At 39.5% G+C, this 21,705-nt stretch overlaps 2 protein-coding genes across 5 annotated transcripts in view; one reads left to right on the top strand and one right to left on the bottom strand.

Moving 5' to 3' along the window:
* LOC124883296 (DENN domain-containing protein 11-like) overlaps nucleotides 1-10,051 on the top strand; it is a 12,781-nt gene extending 2,730 nt beyond the window's left edge. Inside the window, exons 2-10 of one of the 3 annotated variants that reach the window (XM_047390332.1) lie at nucleotides 878-977; nucleotides 1,195-1,353; nucleotides 2,954-3,085; nucleotides 5,729-5,885; nucleotides 6,005-6,143; nucleotides 6,234-6,365; nucleotides 6,442-6,592; nucleotides 7,222-7,290; nucleotides 7,525-10,051. In XM_047390332.1, the coding sequence (XP_047246288.1) occupies nucleotides 878-977; nucleotides 1,195-1,353; nucleotides 2,954-3,085; nucleotides 5,729-5,885; nucleotides 6,005-6,143; nucleotides 6,234-6,365; nucleotides 6,442-6,592; nucleotides 7,222-7,290; nucleotides 7,525-7,720 (1,235 nt within the window). In that variant the 3' untranslated portion in view covers nucleotides 7,721-10,051. Of the gene's footprint in view, nucleotides 1-877; nucleotides 978-1,194; nucleotides 1,354-2,953; nucleotides 3,086-5,728; nucleotides 5,886-6,004; nucleotides 6,144-6,233; nucleotides 6,366-6,441; nucleotides 6,593-6,790; nucleotides 7,156-7,221; nucleotides 7,291-7,524 lie in introns of those variants that run through there. The other 2 variants (XM_047390333.1, XM_047390335.1) reach the window with 2 other exon arrangements.
* Nucleotides 9,919-21,705, bottom strand: LOC124883295 (FYVE, RhoGEF and PH domain-containing protein 4-like). Of its 2 annotated transcripts, none has more exons than XM_047390330.1 (16): nucleotides 21,419-21,705; nucleotides 16,726-16,866; nucleotides 15,460-16,003; nucleotides 14,921-15,377; nucleotides 14,391-14,536; nucleotides 13,973-14,129; nucleotides 13,754-13,892; nucleotides 13,290-13,348; nucleotides 12,984-13,124; nucleotides 12,687-12,859; nucleotides 12,372-12,402; nucleotides 12,204-12,287; nucleotides 12,003-12,128; nucleotides 11,775-11,918; nucleotides 11,477-11,617; nucleotides 9,919-10,282 (listed from the first exon to the last, which is right to left on the bottom strand). In XM_047390330.1, the coding sequence occupies exons 1-16, from the start codon at nucleotides 21,537-21,539 to the stop codon at nucleotides 10,106-10,108; spliced, it is 2,781 nt and encodes a 926-aa protein (XP_047246286.1). In that variant the 5' UTR covers nucleotides 21,540-21,705; the 3' UTR covers nucleotides 9,919-10,105. The 2 variants fall into 2 exon arrangements, with proteins under 2 accessions (XP_047246286.1, XP_047246287.1); XM_047390331.1 differs by having other exon boundaries at nucleotides 13,754-13,859; nucleotides 21,419-21,686.

The following is a 21,705-nucleotide window of genomic DNA, read 5'->3' as shown; positions in this document are numbered from 1 at the left end:
TTCCCCACGACCCACTATGGAATAAGTGGTAGAAAATGACTGACTGACAGTTAATATGAAATACTTTAGAAAAAGGTCTGTTTTTAAGGGTCAAAACGCTGCCTGGAATAATTTTTAACAGTGTTAGGTTTTTAGTTTTGGGTCGGGTTAGAAAAGCATGTGATCAGGTATCAAATCGTATCAAATGGTATTAGTGGTAGTTTTACAACAGTTTGAGAACCATGAATCTTTCCATTTTCACATCAACTCTAGCCAGGTTCTCTTTCTCTGATGAAGAAAACTATTCCCATAGCATGATGCTGCCACTACCAGTTTTCTCCACTCAGATAGTATTTTTAAGTTATTGTTAGTTTTCTGCCACACATGGGATTTTGCTTGTAATCCAGAAAGTTCAGCTTTGGCCTCATCTGACCAGAGCGCCTTCTTCCACATGCTTCCTGTCTCCCTGACATGCCTTTTTACTCTTGTCACTCTGCCGTACCATACTTTTCAGATTTTTATTTTTCAAAGAAGTTCACAAACAAGTGTTGTGTATTTCTTTTCTTCCACTTCACAGCTACATGTTGCTTTTTGTTGTCTATCACAAAAAATCCCAATACAAGACATTGTAGTTTGTGGTGACAAAATGTAAAATTAAAAAAATGTTTGTTGACAAATCAGCTCATATTCCTGCAGAAAGTCGTTGGACTGATACATGTATCTGAATGCAATCAGCTCGCTGAGTTACTGTTTGTCTGCACCTGCCTGGCCCAGTTTGCTCAGCGTGTCGCTTAGCCAACACATGATGACTTCCAAGGAATCCGTGTCACATTTGGCTCATAAATATGAAATGAAACAGCAATGATATGTCTATTTTTGTTGTTTGCGTGTGATGCAGGAAACATGTTGGAGTGGTGTCTGCCCAAAGACATGGACCTAGAGGGAGTGGAGTTTAAAGCCATCGCTAGCGGCTCCCACCGAGTCAGTACAGACTTTATGTAAGTGGGTCTGTTTGGAAGCAAACAAGTAGAGCAAGCCAGCTTCAAATATTAGGATGCAGCCCGATCTCTGTGCTGGCAAAGTTGCATCTGGCACAGCCATCTGGCCGTGCCTTTGCTTCTCCCTAACTCACTGCCTCATTTGCCCCCCCCCCCCCCCCCCCCCCCCCCCCCCCCCCCCCCCCCCTCCCCCCGCCCATCCTTCATTCTTCTGCAGCTACTTCCGGAAAGGCCGCTACTTTGGCCTCGCCTGCTTTGCCAACATGGCAGTGGAGAACACAGAGGAGAGGGGCGCCAGGATGAAGTCGGTGGGGATCCTGTCTCCATCCTACACCCTGCTCTACCGCTACATGAGCTTCCTGGAGCACCAGGTCAGGTAAGGAGAACCGTCTGCAACGGAGTGGTGGCTTGCAGGCTCTGCGCAGCAGCTTTAACCATTAATGACAAACTATCTGACCTGCAGCTTAGGGCTTCAGCAAAAGCACCACACAGTCTATATTTACTGTACCCTCCTCTTTTAGTAGAGATCAGTTGCTCCATCACTTACTGAACAAGACAGTTATGACTGATTTGTAAGCGCAAACTCATCTTCCGCTTGGCAATGCTTGTAGGAAACACCTTAAGTACACAGTCACACCTGGAAGCTTGAGCTGGTTTGGTCATCATCTGGCCACTCAACAGCTGCACTGGGATCAGTTGGGATTCAAATTCTTAATCAGGGTACAATAGGGTGGCTTTAATAAAAAGGGGCAAATGGTGTGTTGTCAAAGCATTCACACTTCAACTCCAGTGGGTTTTATAGGGATTTTATTTGGCAGAGCAGCAGAAAGTAGGGCATAATTATGAGGTGGAGGGAAAATGGTACATGATTTTCATAAATATTCACGAAAAACATTTAAAACTGTGGCCTGCTGTTATATTCAGCTCCCTATACTCTGATACCCCTAATTAAAACCCACTGCAGCTAACTGCCTTTAGAAGTTACACATTTTGTGAAGACTAAGAAACACACCAAAGAGATCACGAATAAAGTTCCTGTTGGGAACGTTGTCTTAGGACAACTATTGGTCATGCTCTGGTCACATGAGACCAAAAATCGAACTTTCTGGCCTACCACCCCCCTGGTGTAACATGGTGGCAGCAGCAGCATCATGCTGTGGGAATGTTCTTAAAAGGCAGGGACAAGTACGCTTGTCAGAATTGATGGAAAGATGGATAGAGGTAAATACAGGGCAATTCTCAAAGGAAACCCTTTGGACGCTGCAAAAGAGTTGAGACTGCTGTGGAGGTTTACTTTCTAGCAGGACAATAACCAGTCATACAGATAGAGCTACAATAGCATGGTTTAGATCAAAACAAGCATGCTTTGGTATGGGCTAGTCAAAGTCCATACCTAAATCGAATTGAGATATGGATGGAGAAGAGATATTCGCCATCCAGTCTTATTGAGCTTGAGCTATTTTGAAAAAAGTGAAAACAGGGTAGAGTCAGACACAAAAAGACGTAAAGCAATAATTGCCGTAAAATGTAGTTCTATAAAGTTCTGTTTCAGGGAAGCAATAATATGAATTTACTGTAATTTATTTACTTTGTTGACAAAACCTGTCTACCATTTCCTTTTCACTTCCCAAACATGCACCACTTTTTCTAATAAAACCTCAATAAAATATATAAAGGTTTGTGGTTGTGATGTGACAAAAACATGACAAGAGGTATGAATACTTTTGCAGGGAATTGACAGTCCTTTGCATGAACTGATGCTGATGATTCAGAGATTAAATTCTAGTTACAGTATTTCTGTACATTTTACATTTGTCCAGACAAAAAAACCCTTCAGACGACTTTCTACTTCGGCTTTCTTTGGAATTTCGATTCCCAACTCACACTTCCTTTTTTATTTGAAAACACCACTCTCCCCACATTCATTCTTAACTTCCTTGTTTTCCTCCTGTCCTTCTCCTTTTCATCTTGCACAGTTCCCTCTCTGGCCTCCAGTCAGGCAGCGCCCATGCTCATCATTCCCCACATATCTCGCTCCAGATTCCCCATCCGACGGCTGCTTCAGTAGTCCTCATTCCTTGTACAAAGGGCATGCTGAAAGTCACGAGGTGAATCTAATGTTAAGGAATTTCTCCAGTTTCCTCTCTCTTCCCGTTATCATTCAGAGTCCAGTATTAGTTTCTTATTGATATTCGAAGGTCTTCCATCCCTGCAAAACCAATGAGTTTTGCAGGAGTGCTTATTATAGAAAGGAGAGATAAATTGAAATTGAATAAAAAACTTCTAATGTCTGTAAAAAAGGTACACATTTTTATAAAAAACATCCTCTGCATAAACATCCTTTGTGAAAATTCCTCTGCAAATGTTCTCTTTTTAAATCTCTTCTGATTGGGAAATGTATTGATGACTGAGTAGTTGGAAATTAATTGAACTACAAAGCTGTAGTAAGTACAGATGTATAAAGATGATGAGCCATGAAGAAATTGGAAGCAGTTGAGGAATATAAGACTTATTAAGAAAAGAGGTGACAGTTAGAGCATTACAGATGCAATGTTTGCTTTGAGAGTGTTTTTGGAGAACGTCAGAAGAAAGACAATAAATTTGGTAACTTTTAAAAAGTCGGTTGTGAGAGAGAGTTATGTAAGACTGGCACAGGACATGTTGAAAACAGTGAGATAGTGGTGAGGTGTGTGCTAAGGGTGACAAACTGGTCCTTGGTGGGGCTTGGAATACATCAAAGGTCTTTTTTAAGCACTTATGGACAAGTTGACATAGTATGACTCTGTTGTGGCTGCGATGGATTGGCGACCTGTCCAGGGTGTACTCCCACTCCCGCCCATAGATTGCTGGAGATAGGCACCAGCTTCCCCGCGACCCATTATGGAAGAAGCGGTATAGAAAATGACTGACTGACTGACTTATATTTTTGTGTTTATATTTATTTTAGTTAGCTTGTGTGGTGTTCTTTTTTTCTACACTGTACTGTCCACTTTCTGGCATGACAATCTCAATTTCCCACTTGTTGGAATAATAAAGGATTATCTTATCTTGTTTTCCAAAAAACAGCCAGGAGGTGCAAATTAATGCTGTGAATATCTGAGGCCTATTTTTACCATTTCATGGCATAATGAGGTGATCTAAACAAAGATAAAATATCTTTATCAAATATATGCCTGCATTTTATGCTCTCACTTAAACTATATCATATTATAGTCCAAGCAAGGCAAGATAGTTGGTGCAAAACACCTTTCATAGACAAGATCGTTTAAAATGCTTTGCAGAAAAACAAAGGTCAAAGGTAAAGAAAATCACCTTAAACACAAGAAATGCAATAAAATATTGAGAAAGATGTAAACATTGCATAAAAAGGAAGCATAATTGTGAAGCTGCAGTAACGGCGATGTTCTCAGTCCTGATTTAAAAGAGACCACAGTTTCTGCACATCTAGTGAAGATGTTTTCCAGAACAGGACAAACTAAATGCCACTTCCCATTGTTTAGTTCTGGTCCTGGGAATACTGAGAAACCACCATTACCCAACCGTAAATAAAAGCATGCACCAATTCTTCTGTCTTGTTTGGACAGAAAAACCTTTATTATGGCAAACGTCCTGAACCTTGCATTTTCTGGGACCAATAACAATGACGTCTCTCTTTTGTGCAAAAAGCTGTAGTAACCTCTGACCCAGCTATTAATTAGGTTTTATCTGACACACTGACTGTTGTCTCCTGGAAACAAACAAAAATACAGCTGTGTGTCATCAGCATACTTATAGTAAAAGATGCTGTAATACACCATATTGTGATATATTGTACTGTAATGGCCTGATAACGGAGCCTTGAGGAACCCTACATGTGAGTTCCAGTAATATGAAGGTAGAAGTTTTTGAAACAGTACTATTTATACACACATAAACTATATACACATAAAACAAAATAGAAAATCATAAAACCAAATTTGTATCAATCTAGTTCATTAAGCTTTCCATCCAACAGGTGCTAAATTAAACTTAAGGTTTTGTTTTGCTTCTAAATTGATTTGACATGTTTTAACTCATATGTTTTTGCTGCTGCATGTAAATCTGATTTGAACCTGCTAAAGCATAGTAGCATCGTTTAAGTTTTGTTTGGAGTGGTGTTATTTCTCTTTGCTGTGGTTGGATATTTTTCCAGTCTGAGCTGCATCACATCAGTCTGTTGTTACCCAATAATGGTTTCCAGGTCACAGACAAATTCATTTGTGTAATTAGGAGCTGCAGCTGATGAGGTCATTTGCTTCACATTGTACTTACAGTAATTAGCGAATGTTTAACCCAAGTTCTTCTGGTTTTCGTTCTCCTAATTTATTCACAGGATGTTTTTTTTTTTATCATGTAGTTTTTTTATTATTCTGAGTTGCAGAACGTAGGGATTTTGTCAGCTGCAGCACAGCTTTGCTTGAGGTCTGAGGACCATCTGTACACATTCTGATTAGTGCTCTCATTTTCAGACTGTTTCCATGTTTCCAGTGCTGAATCTGAATAACACCGGCACCGTAGACTGGATGGTGATTCAGATCATTATACTGAACAAGGATGATGCTGTGTTATTCATGCACCACCCACCTTTAGAGCATTTCCAAGTATTTTTTTTTTCCCTGTCTCTGCAATTTGCCAGTGGCTGTAAAGCTGCAGAGTTTTTATGTGTTATAATGTTTTGATTTCCGTTGGTTAATCTCGACTTCTCTGGATGTCATTTCGCCTCCTCTACCCAGGCTCCAGCTTCAGTCCCCCGGCCACTACTCCCCCCTGGAGGCCTTTTATGAGGACAAGAGAGCGCTACTGCCTCCCAGTGGAGAGGATGTTGTAACTGCATTTCCAGCCAACGCATGGGGAGCTGCGATTAACCACAGCATGCACCCTGAGATGAAGGTAGGAGAGGTCTTCCCATTTCAGATTTTCTTCGTAGTGTTATCATCGATAAGGATCAGATGATGCATCGTTCTGAGTCCTTTGCATGTTTTAGTAGTATTTGTCTGTACTTCAACCAGATCACCCATCCAGCAGGCTGCATGTCCCAGTTCATTCGCTTCTTTGGGGAGCAGATCATGTTACTCTGGAAACTGGCTCTGCTCCGAAGACGGATCCTCATCTTTTCTCCTCCACCTGTGGGTGTGGTCTGCTACAGAGGTGGGAAACATTCTGCCTCATGAGTAGAAGCCTGAAGAAAACAGTGTCAGCCTTTGAAGGGTGCATCAATATTTCTGTTATCCCTCCCAGTATATTGCTGCTGCTGCCTGGCGAACATCTCCATCCCTGGGGTGGGCGTGGCCGTGCCCGAGTTCAGGCCTTTCTTCTATGTTAATGTTGCTGATATCAGTGCCCTGGAAAATGAGCTCTCCTATGTAGCATGTGAGTGGATTCCCAACTTATTTCATCCCAAAGGAAATTAATTATAACTGAGTGTGGAACATGTTTGTATGTTCAGGTACGACTGAGAAGATCTTTGAGGAGAAGAAAGATCTGTATGATGTGTATGTTGATAATCAGAATGTTAAGACCTACAGAGATGGCCTGAAGCCTCTGCTTCGCCTCAGCGCCGCGGACAGGGAGAAGTATCGCAAGCTCACCGAGCAAAGGTAGGTAACTGGAATTACGGAAAACATTTAGCAATGTTTACTCCTTTACAGTGTCTTGCGAGACCTTGAACTTTACCAATTCATTTGACATGTACAAATAAAGTTTCAGTGTGTTTTCCTAGGACCAACAAATCATTACAACAAAAGTCAGTCTCAGTTATATTTAAGAGAATGCACCTCTGCGCATCAATTTTATAGGTAGCATGAGGAAGAAAGTGCTCTGAGCAGATGAGACCAACACTGCACCTGAACGCACCATCTCCACTTTGAAACATGTTGGCAGTATCATGCTGTGGGAATGGTTTTCTTCACCTGGTACAGTAAAGCTGGTCACTGAGAAGATGGATGGGCTACCAGGTGACTGACACAAAGTTACACATCCATCTTCCCATGAACTCTGACCAGCTCTTCAAAATGTTTCATGGTGGAACTATGCTTAGGGTGTTGTGCAGTGTTAGCTGTCCACTTGTACAATTTTTGGTGACTCTAGCCACCTCTGGAAGTTTGTTGCTGTAACATGGCAAGATGTGGAAAAGTTTAAGTGATGTGAATACTTTTGCAAGGCACTGAATATTTTATACAATGGTTAATACAGTGAGGTAATAAACATTAGAAATCTCTGTGTGTAGGCAGATGTTGCTGTATTCCCAGGAAGAAAATGGTGACTGTGTGTCCAGTGAAGAGGATCTTTTTATTTTGTAAGTACATCATGAAAATTTATTATTGATTCTACACAATTTTTATAATGATCCCGAAAGCAGCTTGAAGTTAAATCCATTTTTATTTACAACAATTAATACAGATATATAATTCTGTCTGTCCCTTTGTCTAAGCATTGCTGATTAACAGAGTAAAACTAAACAAGGGGAAAACAGAGAACACTGTTAAGGAAGTGTGGGGTTCAGTGAAATTCTCATCTTTTACTTTCTAAGGTTCTTCCTGGAGCAGAATAACAGGATTTTCCAGACACTGAGCGAGGTGGCAGGGAGCCCGGAGCCCACCGTTACCCAGGACAGCGTGAGGGCCATGGGTCTGGATCCCCATGGAGACAGACTCTTCTTGCTCCACCTGCTGGAAATCTATGGCTATGACAGCCTGCTGGTTTCAGAGCAGCTGTGCTGCAGCTGAGTGTTATTTTTCCAATTTTCATCATTGCTGGTTTTAAAACAGGGGGCCTATCTGCCTCAAATTGCTGCACCGCTGGCTTTGGGACACTGTTACATCCAGTAGAAGGCACCGTGCTGTAATGTTTTGTCTACCGAAGGTCCGCTCCGCGACAACCACATTGTCTGAACTCAGTGGTACCAACAAAAACATGGTCAGTGCTAATTACCGGGGCCTTGTGGAGATTTTCATACAGCTGTTGTGTTTGATATCAATACTGAGCCATGTTTTAATTTATCGGACAGTCTGTTTAAACATTTGATTGACAAGCTATATGAAAACTAAACTGGATAAATATATTAACAAGACGAAGGCAGCAAGTTTTAAAGTATGAAAGGTAACTAGAAGTGGGCTTCCTGTAAATATGGCTGATTGGTTCTTTATGTTCTGTGTGTAAGTGTATGTGTAATATCAGGTCTGAATCTCTGCCAGTGTTGCACTTCATCTACCAAGTGCTGGAATTTGAAGACACTTTTCGCCCAGCTTATCTAAATCGGGGCCTAAGGTCTTTCACCAGCACGTCTAAATGCCTTTGACTTCACGAAGTACGTCTGTAACATCACTGCTGAAGTGACATTTAGTGACACTAGGTATGTCTGAGAGGAAGGTTTTAAAGATCCAAAGGCAAGTTGGTTGTGGAGATATATCTTTTTTTTTTTGCACGTTTAGAGACCAGGGAGTCAAGCTTTGAGATGCACCCTATCAACATACAAGATCAGTTCCATTAGGGAAAATAAAGTGATTTTATTTTTTATCATTGACAAAAGCCTATAAAATCTTAAATCATCCATTTTGATTACCCTGGGTCTAATGGAAAGAGTAAACTGCTGGGGAGATTTATAACAGGCTCTAGAGCTCCCTCTGGCTTCTATTAGATGTATTGCACCATTAAGATCTGTCCGAATATCCGGCCTCCGTGGATCTGCTACAGTTCTTTGTCATCGTCGTCCGATACAGACATTTGCAGTTACTCAAAGGTAACTGCTTGTTCTACATGTACATAAAATCACAGCTAATAAAGGTGATTTTATGTGAGCCCCAGTGTCAATCTGATGGTTTGTAACTGCAGCTTCTCTCCACTACAAGTAAATCTGATGCTATGCAGAGCTTGGAAAAAGCAGTTATACTCCTTAAGCTTTTCCACATTTTGTTACATTACAACCACAAACCTCAATGTATTTGATGTGACAGACGACAAAGTAGCTCAAGCTCAGTTAGGTTGAATGGGGGCCATCTGAATACATTAATTTTCCAGTTTAACCAAAGATTTCTAAACAAATTTAGTTCTGGACTTTGACTAGGCCTCTCCAACACATAAATATACACTCAATCTGCATTTAGCTCTGTTAATCGTTCGGACAGCTCTGAACACCTGCTCTAAACCCTACTGGGAAAAAAAAGCATTCCCACAGCATGCTGATGCCACTCCATATTAAAATATGTGCAGTTTGTTTTTTTCTTGGTAGGATAGAGTTGTGCTACCCGCCTCCGTTTTCAGAGAATTGATTGAACAGCCTCCATGTTATGTTTAAAGCTTGGGACATTGGTTTATAACAAACCCTTACCTGTCTGGTGTATTCCTTGGACTCAATTTACTAAATGGAAAACCGCAGAAGTTAATTAGTTGCACTACACTTGATTTAGGAGCATCAAAGTAGAGGGGATTTTACTATTTTGTGTTAGTCACATAAAATACACAGTTAAGTAGCCAGAATGTGAAAAGGTTTATAGGTTTGAAACACTTTTACAAGTATAGCAGTGTATAGCCACACAGCTTTTAGCAGATTTTACATTTGGTGAGAACTTTAAGGTTTACCCGTGTAGTTTCAAAACACAATTAATGAAATGTGCTTCAGAATAATTATGTTCATGAAAATACACACACATAACAGAAACATGCTGCATTAACCACAAGTTACAAAGGTCTACTCAGTGATTCTTCTCCATTTATTTTAGTTTTAGCTATAAGCTATTAAATGTGAATTTAAATGTTTTTATGTAAAGAAATGGGATCAGTTGAATGTGTTTTATACAGCAATTGTGATCTCCATGTATAACTGAAACTCATGCACCTCTTCGCTGTAAGAAAAAATGTTCACATTCTGTCACCTAAAGCAACCTGTACAAAGCAGAAGCAAACAACTTTGTAGTGATAGTCTGACTCATGTTAAAAACACCTTTGCTTTATTTATTTTTATTGTCAACCATATCAGAAATAAAGTGCACAACCACTTTTAATCAAAATAAAAAAAAACACTTCTCTTGCTCTCATTTCAAATATTCCTTTATCTGTTCATGTACACGGTTGTAGGCTCTTTTTGCACTGAGGGAATTTTCCATTTCCGTGGATCACAAACTTCTCATAACAGTAAGTTTAAGGACTGTCAACCAGTTCTGTTTCACATCCAGATCATCACAGGAGAAGATGTAGCTGGTTTTGGACTCTTTGAGACAAAAACAGTTCTGATTGTGCATCTCCTCTATCACACAGCTGAGTAATGGCAGGGTAAGCAGGGGCTTCTCATCCTGCACACAAGGGAGGAGGGAAAAGGGAATAAGAAGTTGCTATTATTAAAAAAAACGTTCTCGAAAAGAATACACACGACAGCCATCTAACAAAGTCTGAGTGTAAAACCCAACAGCTAAAAGTTCATGTAAGCAGCAGAAACAGGGTAAAAGAGCTTAAAATGAACACCCCGATTCACCTTACAGGTTTGAACAAACCCAAGTTTTACACTTAAACCTAAGTATCTACTGTGAAAATTATATTTTCAACACTAAACCGAACTCAGATAACTGAAAGAATCCACAGCATTCAAGGTTTATTTAATCTCAACAGAATGTATTCAAGTCAAAAATTTTTCATAACACTGGCAGATAAAAAATTAAATGTAGTTTTTATTTTATTTTACTAACATCTTCCTTCTGACTGAAAGTAATGTCTTGGAGTGGTTCACCAAGATTTGACCCAACTTGAATCTGATAAATAAATCAAAATACCATTGGAAACATGCAAAAAGTTGGTCAGCAACTATAGGAAGCATTTAATTATTGTAATGCCAATAACATTTTTTATTAATTTAACATTTAAATTGTCAAATAAAAAAAAATATTTTTTTGAAACTAATACTCCTTTAACATTGTTGGTATTTTTTTGAGAGATGCCCGTTTCATCTCTGATCATAATCGCAATTCTTGCTTGAATAAAAATCATTTTAAATCTGTCAGGGGTATGAATAATTTTGGACTTTAAAGATACAGTGCCAGAGATTTATCAGCACTAAGTAAAGATGTGTAAAAGGCCTATATTTATATTTATGTATTAAGCTGATGAAAAAGAAATAGAAAAAATAAATAAAAACACATTTTTCATCGCCAATGGTACATTTTTAGTAACAACACTACTTGTACAACACCCCTTTAGCCAATGGGACAGCACATAATCTTCAGCTTTTCCATTTCACAAGGTTGGCGTTTATAGAGAAAACTGACAATTTCTCTTTGCATAATTTCTCCAGATCATCCAGGAAAAAAGGAAAACACATACACAGACCCTCCATCTTTGGTGCATGTGTGTGTGTGTGTGTGGTGGGTACAATGTAAACATTCCCTCTAAAGACCAGATTTAACCATAATGAAAAAAGAAACAGCAACATGTGTTAAAAGTAATACAAAAAAAATAATAATTTTTATAAAAATTATAAATTTATTGATAATTACCTGTGGAGTATTATACATGTGGAAAAATGGAGGATTAGTCCCACTGAGAATGCACCACACGTCTCGACAAATCATTGAGTTGTCCCCATATTGTAGGAACCCACTTAAAACACAGTCCTGGGACTCTGGATACACTTCCGACTGGGATGGAATCCAAAACAAAAACAATGCTTAGTTCGGAAAATTGCATTATTGCATTATTTCTTTCAATAACCCTGTTCCTATAAAGGCAGCTAGACCAGCATAATTTAAAAAAGGGAAAAGTAATCTAATGTTACAGACCACCCACTAAGCCCACCTCCAGCATCCTTCTCTTTTTCCAGTCCATCCTCTCAGCTCTCTGGCCAGCCAGGATGGAGTAACATGCTTTACACACTTTGTTCAGCCTGTTACCATCATATTCTAAGGCCACTTTGTTGTCTGAACACTTCCAACACACCACCTGAGGAAGAACAGAGACAGTCACCTGGGAACTAACCTTGTGTTACGTTCTGTTTCATAGAGTACAATGCATCAGGTTCCTCACATAGCCACAGGCCCGACAGTGATGTCTTCTCCTGGTGAGTGCGTTGAAAGGCTCCTGGCATGTCATACACAGGGTCACCTCATTGTCTCTTATCCAGCGAGGGGCTCGTCGACCAAGTTCCTTAGTCTGTATAACAGATATGCATCTAAATTAGCGTGAAGACTGCTTGCAGCTTCTAAGAAAATATATGATCCAACCTACAGGTTCTTCTGTATTGAGCTCCTTTGAAACCAGTTTAAAGGATTCGTTTTTCTTCTGAAACACATCAGTGGCTTCCTGAATCGCCTGCAAATAAAGAACAAATTAGAAGTTGCTACAACAGAACCTTGCTGTAATTTCAATTACAGTTAATGTACTGAGCAAAAATACCTTAATCCACTCGTCTCGCTCCTGCTCAGAGCTTCCAAAGACAATAAAAGAACCTGATTACATTTTAATTGGATGTAACATGTAAAGTGCTTATTGAAAATGCATAGTGCAGTGCTTGAATTTAACTGAGTAGGTTAAAAAACTTTAAGTACTTTTATGGCAATACTGTGCAACCTGTATACAGCATATTAGGACTAATGTGCTGATTTGTTAATCTTACTGCATGCAAGGCATACAACGTATTGCAAGTTTATCAAATCACTGTCTGCACAAACAAACTTACTGCATAAATGTTATGAAATGCTGTGAACACACCTGGCCTGTAGCTCCAGGGTCTTCTCCTTGCCAGAGACCTGGAAAGTGTATGGATAGTCTTCATTGGTAGTCTGCTGCGCTTGCATGCCATCCACTCCAATCCTGCAACGGACAGTAAACCGCTGCCCTACCAGACTGAACTTTGCGGAGCAGCACAGCAGAAAGTTGTTGAACTGGGATGGACGGTTTATGCAAAACATTGAGATTAGTATTAGCTTAGCATTTATTGGATGAATTGATGGATAAAAAACCAACACTGAATGAGCCTTTTCTGCACATACAACACTATTAACTAACCAAGAAGACATGTCTCTCCATGGCTGATGTGTTCCTAGCAGCGAGTTTAAGCAGGCGACCTTCTTTGAGAAACTCGTTGGTTGGGTTGACCACTTCTTCTCCAACCATCTCATAAATCTCCAGAAGTCGTCTAAGGTTCTCCTACGTTGAGAAAGACACACTGAACTGATCAACATAAACAAAATCAATATGTTGTTGCCATATTTAAAAATTCACTTATTGAGAAGGTGAAAGACTTTAAAACCAAATTAGAGCGCTAAAATTAGTCTCAATCAGAGCAGTGTGAAAGATTTTGTGGCAACGTACAGCTTTGTGGATGGCGCTATTTGAGTGGATGGCTGCCATTGAAATAGCCTCCAAGGATTCTGTAGTAAAAAGTAAAACAAGAATCTTAAACAGTTTTAAATGCAGGATGAAAACTAGCAATTAAAACATGGTATAAACAGCATCCTCCACACTTAATGGCATCCTTGGGAACAATGTGTAATTGTATTGATCTTTAACTTCACTGCATAACCTTTCACCTGGAAAATTTGGAAAATGCAAAGAAAACTGTACTAAAGTCTGATTTTCACTACATTTATTCAGTGGGGAAAACAATGCTATATTATGAAGGATTTGTTTTTTACTAAACCAATACGGCCACATGTACTGAGTCTTGGTTACTCCCAGATTACTTCAAGGTCTTTTTACCCTATTAAATAAATGCACTTTAATATTTTCATCAATTTTATCAGTTTTAGCTCATGTGGTTACTTTACATGACTTACTACTAGCAAGCTCATAGTCTGGGTTTTCTTCAGGAAGCTTCTTCAGGTAATCCTTTAGTAGCATCTCATAACGTGGGACCCTCTGCACTGGTTCCAACATGTGGTGCTGCAAGGTGAGGTTGCAACACATTTCCTGACTCTAAGAAAACACAAACATAACACCTTTGATCCGATTTAGATGAGAACTATCGTAAACCTGCTCAGATAAGTGTTTCTTACCTGTATGTTATGGACGATGTTTCTGAAAGTAGATGAGCGTTCAGTCCAGGTCCTGACCAGTTCTATGGCTCGGTCGAAGTTCCCAATGTAATCGGCATACATCCTCAGAAAGGGTGCATGCTGCAGAAGAGCTTTACCCAGACCAGGGCCTTCATCCCTTTATTTAAAAGTAGCAAGAAATACTTCAAGTGGCTCAAACAGGTTGTTTTAATATGATGCAATTCATGTTATAAAACCATTGTATTATGTTCTGAAAAAATACATTCTATTCAAACAAACATTTTGTTTTTGCTTATGGTTCAAATGTTTGCATCCTCATGTATTCTCTAGTGAGGTATAAGATGGCTCCTCCTTTAATAAAAGATTAACCAAAGGTAGCAATCAGTAAGTTCATCAAATAGTTAGAACCAAGACTCACCAGTGCATGATGCAGTGTTCCAGATCAGGCAGTAGAAACTGGCTGTGGAAGGAGTAGATCGACGAGATGTTGGAGAAGATATTTTTTATGACCTCAGGAGGAAATGAGCCGCGATCAGCTTCTTGTGTAAGGTGTAAACAGAAGACCTGCGGAGCGAGTTAAGAAGCCACAACCACAAATGTTCAATCACAACATCAAGGAAGAACTGCAACACTGACAAAAATCCCAGTGTTTCATTTAAAGGGTATATGTCATCATTTTTACAACTTCTCCTTTTAATTATGTTTTCACACAACAACTGCAGCTGCCTCAGCGGTCTGGCTGTTTACTCTCTGCTCACACTATCTGTCCAGAAAACAACATCCATATAGGACACTAAATTCTTTTTTTTTTTTATGTAAACTTAAAATATTCAAAATGTATTAGTTATATGGCTCTAAAATATATTTGAACTCTCTTTTTACAAGATAAAAAAAAAACTAAAAAAAAACTTTTGTTGTAGGACCAACAACAGAAAGCTAGTTAGTTACCTGATCGAGAAGGTGGAGACGAGCCACATATGCCCTCTCTGTCTGCAGGAACTCATTAGCTATCTTGTATAATTTCTGTTCTTTGTCATCTTCATTTTTTGGCTCACTTCCTCCACTTTCATTCATCCTCTCATTTTCCTCATTATTTTCAGTGTTTGAACCCAGATGACAGCTCTCCTCTCTTGTGGTAGCTTTATTCCACTCACACAAATACCTGCTACCACACCTTCTGAGTGCCTTGCCTTCATCCATTATGTTTTCTGTCGACTCTTCTTTGTCCTGTTTTACGCCATTCTGTTGTCCTGGGGAAAGCTCATTGCCATTAATGCAAATATGGCCTCCATCTGTGGTACTGAGCTTACATTTAGCTGGTGTCTTGATAGTGATGCCAGGCCCATCACAGTTAGCTGATTGCAATGATTTCAGAGGAGAGCAAACAGCTTTTTCAACAGGAATCCTGTATAGGGAGTCATTTTTAACATCATTTTCATGCATAAATGTAATACTATATAAGCATGAAATATTAGCTAAAATCCTACCTGGTTTCATCCATGTAGATTATTAGATCAGGCACACTTAAAGATTTCTCTGCCTTCTTCTCTCGTCTTTCCAGCTTCTCACTTGAGATTCTGTGCAGGCCCAGCCACGACCTGGAGCTCCTGGCAGGGCTTTGGCTGCCCATCTTCTTCTGAACGGGGCTTGGAGTACGCAGTTTTCCCATGAGAGGACTACGGTTTCTTGGGGAAAGCTTAGCAGGGCTGTGGCCTTCTTCCTTCGATGAACATCCCTGAATGCTTCTTTTGCCTGGACTTTGGGATCTTGAAACAAGCCCCAGAGCCTGCCTGCCTGGGGTGAGGTGAGCACTAAACACTGGATTCAAAAAATTGCTTCTTCCACCTCTAACTGGACCGGGGGACCCTTGACAAGTCTGTAGGGTAACACAAGAACCACAGTTTCCACAATCTTTGTTGGAAGTCGGGTCTTGGGTTGTTCTATTTACTTGTTGAGGTTTTTGTGTTTCTAAAGTAGGATTGCAGGCTTGATCTTGTCCTGTCCTCTGCAGGTGAGCTGGTTTAGGAGCCACTATGAAGACAACCATTTTGGTGAAAAAACGTATTAATATAAAATATAAAATTTTCCCTATGAAAGAATGATAATTTCTGATTTTTGTGAAGCTATGACCAGCTTTAGCCAAATCTGAATCTACGACTAGTACTAAGAAAATTTTTCTAGCCTTCCTGTCAAAAGCAGTCAAAGTCACATTGTGTATGTAAGAGATGTTTCTGTAATACATGGTTTTATTCATTTAAAACAGGGAATGTTATTTGGAGTTACCTTTTGTTTTGCTAACTTTAGCATCTTATTTGAGCAATTAGTGTGGGTAGCATTACTAAAACAGCATTCTAGGTGTGAATTACCTCAAGACTGTAGAACCTGACCTTAACTTAAGATTTCCTAAAGGATAAAACAGAGCAACATGCTGTATTCTACACAAAGTTCTTGTCATCTGCTTAAAGCCTTGCTTTTTCTCACTCTCCCGCAACATGAATGAATCAAAGGCATGTAAAAATACAGTTTCTGTCTAAATAACGTTTCTATGCTTCCTCTGACTTAAGTTTTAAGCACCTTGCCGATACTCAGATGAGCAAACATTGAGTTTTCTTCTCTCTGTAACATAATTCACACAAGATCAAGCCAAATCAAAAGTGCATTTCTTATGCGTGATCATTCTTAAATACTTCTATCACTGCTTTCAATAAACAAACAAAAAACTCACATAAAGAGGTCAAATTTTTTTAACTTACCTACAGACTTTAAGGTGGGTGTCTTTGGTTGCCTGTTTTCACAATCCTCATTTGCTTTAAGTTCAGAATTTGGTTTAGTCCCACAAAAACTGTCACAAGCCCGACCACTGCTGTATGAGCCGCACACTCCACTGTCCAGATCTGAAGAAAAACATTGGTAATTCCAAAAAATACAGCATACTGAAATGTAAAATGCCCGTTAGGTGCTTTACAAAACATAAAAAGCCTTTTTAACTGTTAAAATGTTACATAAATATGTCGTGACCTCGATTAAGTGTTGCTAAAACCATAGGTTTACTGAGATTAGCTGATGTGGTTTGAAAGGCTTCTTGGGATTATTTATGTCATTATATTTAGTTCACCCTCTGCACCGGTGGCCTCCCCCGCTATGAAGCCACCCCAACTGTTATTTGCCACAACAGCGCACCCCCCCTGTTAAGATGATCAAGGTAGACAACGTGTACTAGGTCAAAAGCACATCTTTACACACTAAAAAAAACAGTTATTTAAAAAGTACAAAGTTAGAAAATGAGATTAGAAATAAATATATTCTACACCATTTGTCTTTGGCTCAAATACTTTAGTTCAAGCAACAGTCATTCCTGGTCTGCAACAGATTATTAGTGTTGCAAGCATAAGCATTGTGATTATAAACCCTGCAGCACAAGCAAACAAACCTATTCGTTTTAAACTGTATAATTGTTTTCCTACCTTCATTTACATTGAGGTTTGAGCCAGATTATCCCTTGTTTGTAGAAAAGTTGAGCTATCTGTGCTTATGGTAAGGCTGATTTGTTGGTCATGTGAAGAGGGCTAAAGTCCACTGCTTTCTCAATTGAAAACTTCTTCTTTCTCACTTCTGCTTAACCGTTTCAGAGTGTAACCCTTGCCATTTACAAATACTGACATTGTCTTCATAGCAACAACACAAAGAGGTAGTTACACAGCTCAGATATGGAGGTTTCAAAACTGCAAACAATTCAAATAAATGTTATGTATATCTAGCTATTTAAAATACAGATTTCAGTGTAAATGTGTATGATGAATAACTTTGGACTGCTGTTCCTAACAAACAGTTTTGTGACACTGTGTGAGATACGGCTCCAGTCCGAATCCAATTCAACTTTAGTTGTTAAGCACATTAAAAGACCATAGCAGACCAAAGAGCTATACAGAGACAAGAGTAAAATATGGCTCACACAGGACAAAAATATAATTTAAAACATCATTGAATTAAAAACAAAAAACATTGTAAGAAACCTAAAACCAGACAACTATAAGATCTGTAGAATTGAAAAAAAAATTAAGGAAAACAAAAAAGAATGAAATAGAATTAACTCTTTACAAACTATTAAAAGCCAAGGAGAATAGGTGGGTTTTAAGAAGATTTTTAAAAGCAGACAAAAAGGCCTGTCTGAGATGTTTCATGATTTAGGGCATGCTACACTAAAATAACCGTGACCCCCCCCCTGCCCTGTGTGGGTCCTCTATTGACCAAAGACATGGATTACTGTCTCAAAGTGCCTCCTTGGAAGCAATGGGTGGTTCTAGACAGAGGCCAACAGTAGAACTGGTCCTGGCCCCTGTACTGAACACATAATATAAAAACCAATTTCTTATGATGATATGCGCTCGCACAGAGACCTTAACTGATTGGTCCCTTGGACCAATTTTCATGTTTTACCTTTATAGTTTTATTTAACAACTAATTGAAAATTAAGGTGTTGCACTTTTAGCTTCAGCCGTATTGAGATAGGATCACAGTTTTCATCCGCTAGATTAGAGGTCTGCAACCTGAAGCTCCAGAGGCGCAAGTGGTTCACCTAATATATTAAATTATGAAATATTGCCCTCTTTTATTAATTAAATTCTTTTGTTCAGTGCCCCCAAGAAAAACACTGCCCCCACCCTGACCCCCCTGATAATTTGGTCGAGAACCACCACTGCTTGGAAGGATGGTTTTATTTTGGCCAGCTGCCTCAAAAGATAAAGTAAAAACCCCTTCCCCATAGGCATGATTATTATTAATTATGGACTTTTAATGGTGCATTTGAACATGGAAGTATAACATACAGGGGTTGGACAATGAAACTGAAACACCTTTCATTTTAGTGTGGGAGGTTACATGGCTAAATTGGACCAGCCTGGTAGCCAGTCTTCATTGAGTGCACATTGCACCAGTAAGAGCAGAGTGTGAAGGTTCAATTAGCAGGGTAAGAGCACAGTTTTACTCAAAATATTGAAATGCACACAACATTATGGGTGACATACCAGAGTTCAAAAGAGGACAAATTGTTGGTGCACGTCTTGCTGGCGCATCTGTGACCAAGACAGCAAGTCTTTGTGATGTATCAAGAGCCACGGTATCCAGGGTAATGTCAGCATACCACCAAGAAGGACGAACCACATCCAACAGGATTAACTGTGGACGCAAGAGGAAGCTGTCTGAAAGGGACGTTCGGGTGCTAACCCGGATTGTATCCAAAAAACATAAAATCACGGCTGCCCAAATCACAGCAGAACTAAATATGCACCTCAACTCTCCTGTTTCCACCAGAACTGCCGGGAGCTCCACAGGGTCAATATACACGGCCGGGCTGCTATAGCCAAACCTTTGGTCACTCATGCCAATGCCAAACATTGGTTTCAATGGTGCAAGGAGCACAAATCTTGGGCTGTGGACAATGTGTATTGTTCTCTGATGAGTCCACCTTTACTGTTTTCCCCAAATCCTGGAGAGTTACGGTGTGGAGAAGCCCCAAAGAAGCGTACCACCCAGACTGTTGCATGCCCAGAGTGAAACATAGGGGTGGATCAATACTTGTGCTAGATGGGTGCGTCACCGCCAAGGACTACCGAACCATTTTTGAGGACCATGTGCATCCAATGGTTCAAACATTGTATCCTGAAGGCGGTGCCGTGTATCAGGATAACAGTGCATCAATACACACAGCAAGATTGGTGAAACATTGGTTTGATGAACATGAAAGTGAAGTTGAACATCTCCCATGGCCTGCACAGTCACCAGATCTAAATATTATTGAGCCACTTTGGGGTGTTTTGGAGGAGCGAGTCAGGAAACATTTTCCTCCACCAGTATCACATAGTGACCTGGCCACTATCCTGCAAGAAGAATGGCTTAAAATCCCTCTGACCACTGTGCAGGACTTTTATATGTCATTCCCAAGAGGAATTGACGCTGTATTGGCCGCAAAAGGAGGCTCTACACCATACTAATAAATTATTGTGGTCTAAAACCAGGTGTTTCAGTTTTATTGTCTAACCCCTGTATAACTGCAGACAGGACACAGATTGAGCCATTTGGCCACTATAAAAAGAACTGTATTTGGAGGAGTCCATCTGGGGCATTAAAACCAAACAACACTGTACCAAGTGTTAATGAATGGTAATCGCAGCATCTTTCTGTAGACATGTAAACATGAACTAGTTCTAAAGTCAGTTCAGGCAGGTTAAAGTGAACTGATTCATATTCATAGTTTGCTACCTAAATATTCTGAACTAGGTTCACAGCTCCAACTAGTTGTCATTCTTTTATCATATTTTGTCTAAAATAAAAGCAAACAAAAATGATGATGTGACTAACATATAGATTATACCATTGCCTAGCATCCTTTTTCATTCTTTCCTGTTGTCTTTGCTTACATAAACTGTTCCTTCTAATGCCTGAACTTGCAAAACAGCTGCTTTTAAACATACACTTCCACCTAAAAATGACACTGTCATAGTTTTCTTTAAAGAAACGAACAGGCCAAAGACTGATTTCCTGCTGTATAATGGTCTTAGTATGGATTGTACAGTTGGATCCCCCATGTAACAGTACCAGTGAAGCAGACAGCCTGTAAAACATAGTTATTTCCTCACTGCGAGAACACTAACAGCTCTGTATGAGAATGTGGGTCTGTGAGGACTAAAAGAACAGTTTATGTAAAGACACCATCAGGCAAAGTCCAGGCTTATTCAGTGGATGAGAAATAATGCTATAATCCAACAAAGTCAGCTAGTGCCTAGTACACACAAATTAATGCTCTAACCTGCTGCCCCGGTCATGTTTTCGGATTTTAAGCTCCCCATACAAACAGTACACTACTTTTAACCATTGAATGTGCATTTGAATATACAAACCAAAAACAGTACTTGAAAAAGGAATTAATGTTGCTGCCAGCTTTTGACACTGTCAAGCTCCAATAATGTTGCACGGATGGAGTGAAACAAAAGCAACTGTGATTTTGCTCAAAAAAGGAGAGACTTAAATAGCTAAAGTGGCATTTTAGGGGCTAACAAAAAATCTGAAAATTTAGAACTGGGTATGGTGAAGACTGAATATAATAAAGGCCATGATTAAAAAATACGTTTATTCATATTTTTATTGTATAGTTTAAAAGAGCATTTAATGTGTCCAAGAAAAACAGAGCACAAAATTAATGTATCTAATTATTGGAAAACGCTAAGACAGGAAACTATTCAAAAAAGATTCGCAGCTGAATTGCTTCTTGGTTCATAACAAAATCGCGACGTGAACTTAATTGTTCTTAGTGATTGAGATAAATTTTTAGTTCAGTCAGAAAGATATATAGTGCATTCATACAGGTTAATTTATTCAACTGCATGTGGTCATTTAAGTACACAGTTAAAATATAAAGCCACTTAAAACAGTGAAAGGTAGCCACCTCACCTGGGACGAGGCAGTCCCCTGTCGCACCTTTATCTTTCCGTCGGACCGCCACTCGCCTGAATTCTGCCGCCTCAAGGGTGCCACTCAGAGTCAAACTGTTTCTTTTCTTCAAGTCAAACATTATTAGAACGTAGCTCCAGTTTTTCACCTGCGGTTCTATTTTCTTGTGTAATTAAAAGTGAAACTCCAACAAACCTGAGAATATCAACCAGACCCCACAGATGCGCCCCGTGCCGGTTGTGCTCAGTTGTTCACGTGCACAATAATCTCCATCAGCTGTTGATTAG

This window comes from Girardinichthys multiradiatus, chromosome 17 (assembly GCF_021462225.1).
Source record: "Girardinichthys multiradiatus isolate DD_20200921_A chromosome 17, DD_fGirMul_XY1, whole genome shotgun sequence".
In the NCBI taxonomy this organism is placed as follows: Eukaryota; Metazoa; Chordata; class Actinopteri; order Cyprinodontiformes; family Goodeidae; genus Girardinichthys; species Girardinichthys multiradiatus.
Note: the sequence above shows the minus strand (reverse complement) of the source record. Positions and strands in the feature narration are given on the sequence as shown.

Excerpts from the sequence above, each read along its gene's own strand:
- LOC124883295 (XM_047390330.1), bottom strand. The coding sequence starts at position 21,539 with ATGTTTGACTTGAAGAAAAGAAACAGTTTGACTCTGAGTGGCACCCTT. Across the intron at positions 14,537-14,920 it reads GTCTCCACCTTCTCGATCAG|GTCTTCTGTTTACACCTTAC; the intron begins GTAACTAACTAG and ends CTCGCTCCGCAG. Across the intron at positions 11,618-11,774 it reads AAAAGAGAAGGATGCTGGAG|TCGGAAGTGTATCCAGAGTC; the intron begins GTGGGCTTAGTG and ends ATTCCATCCCAG.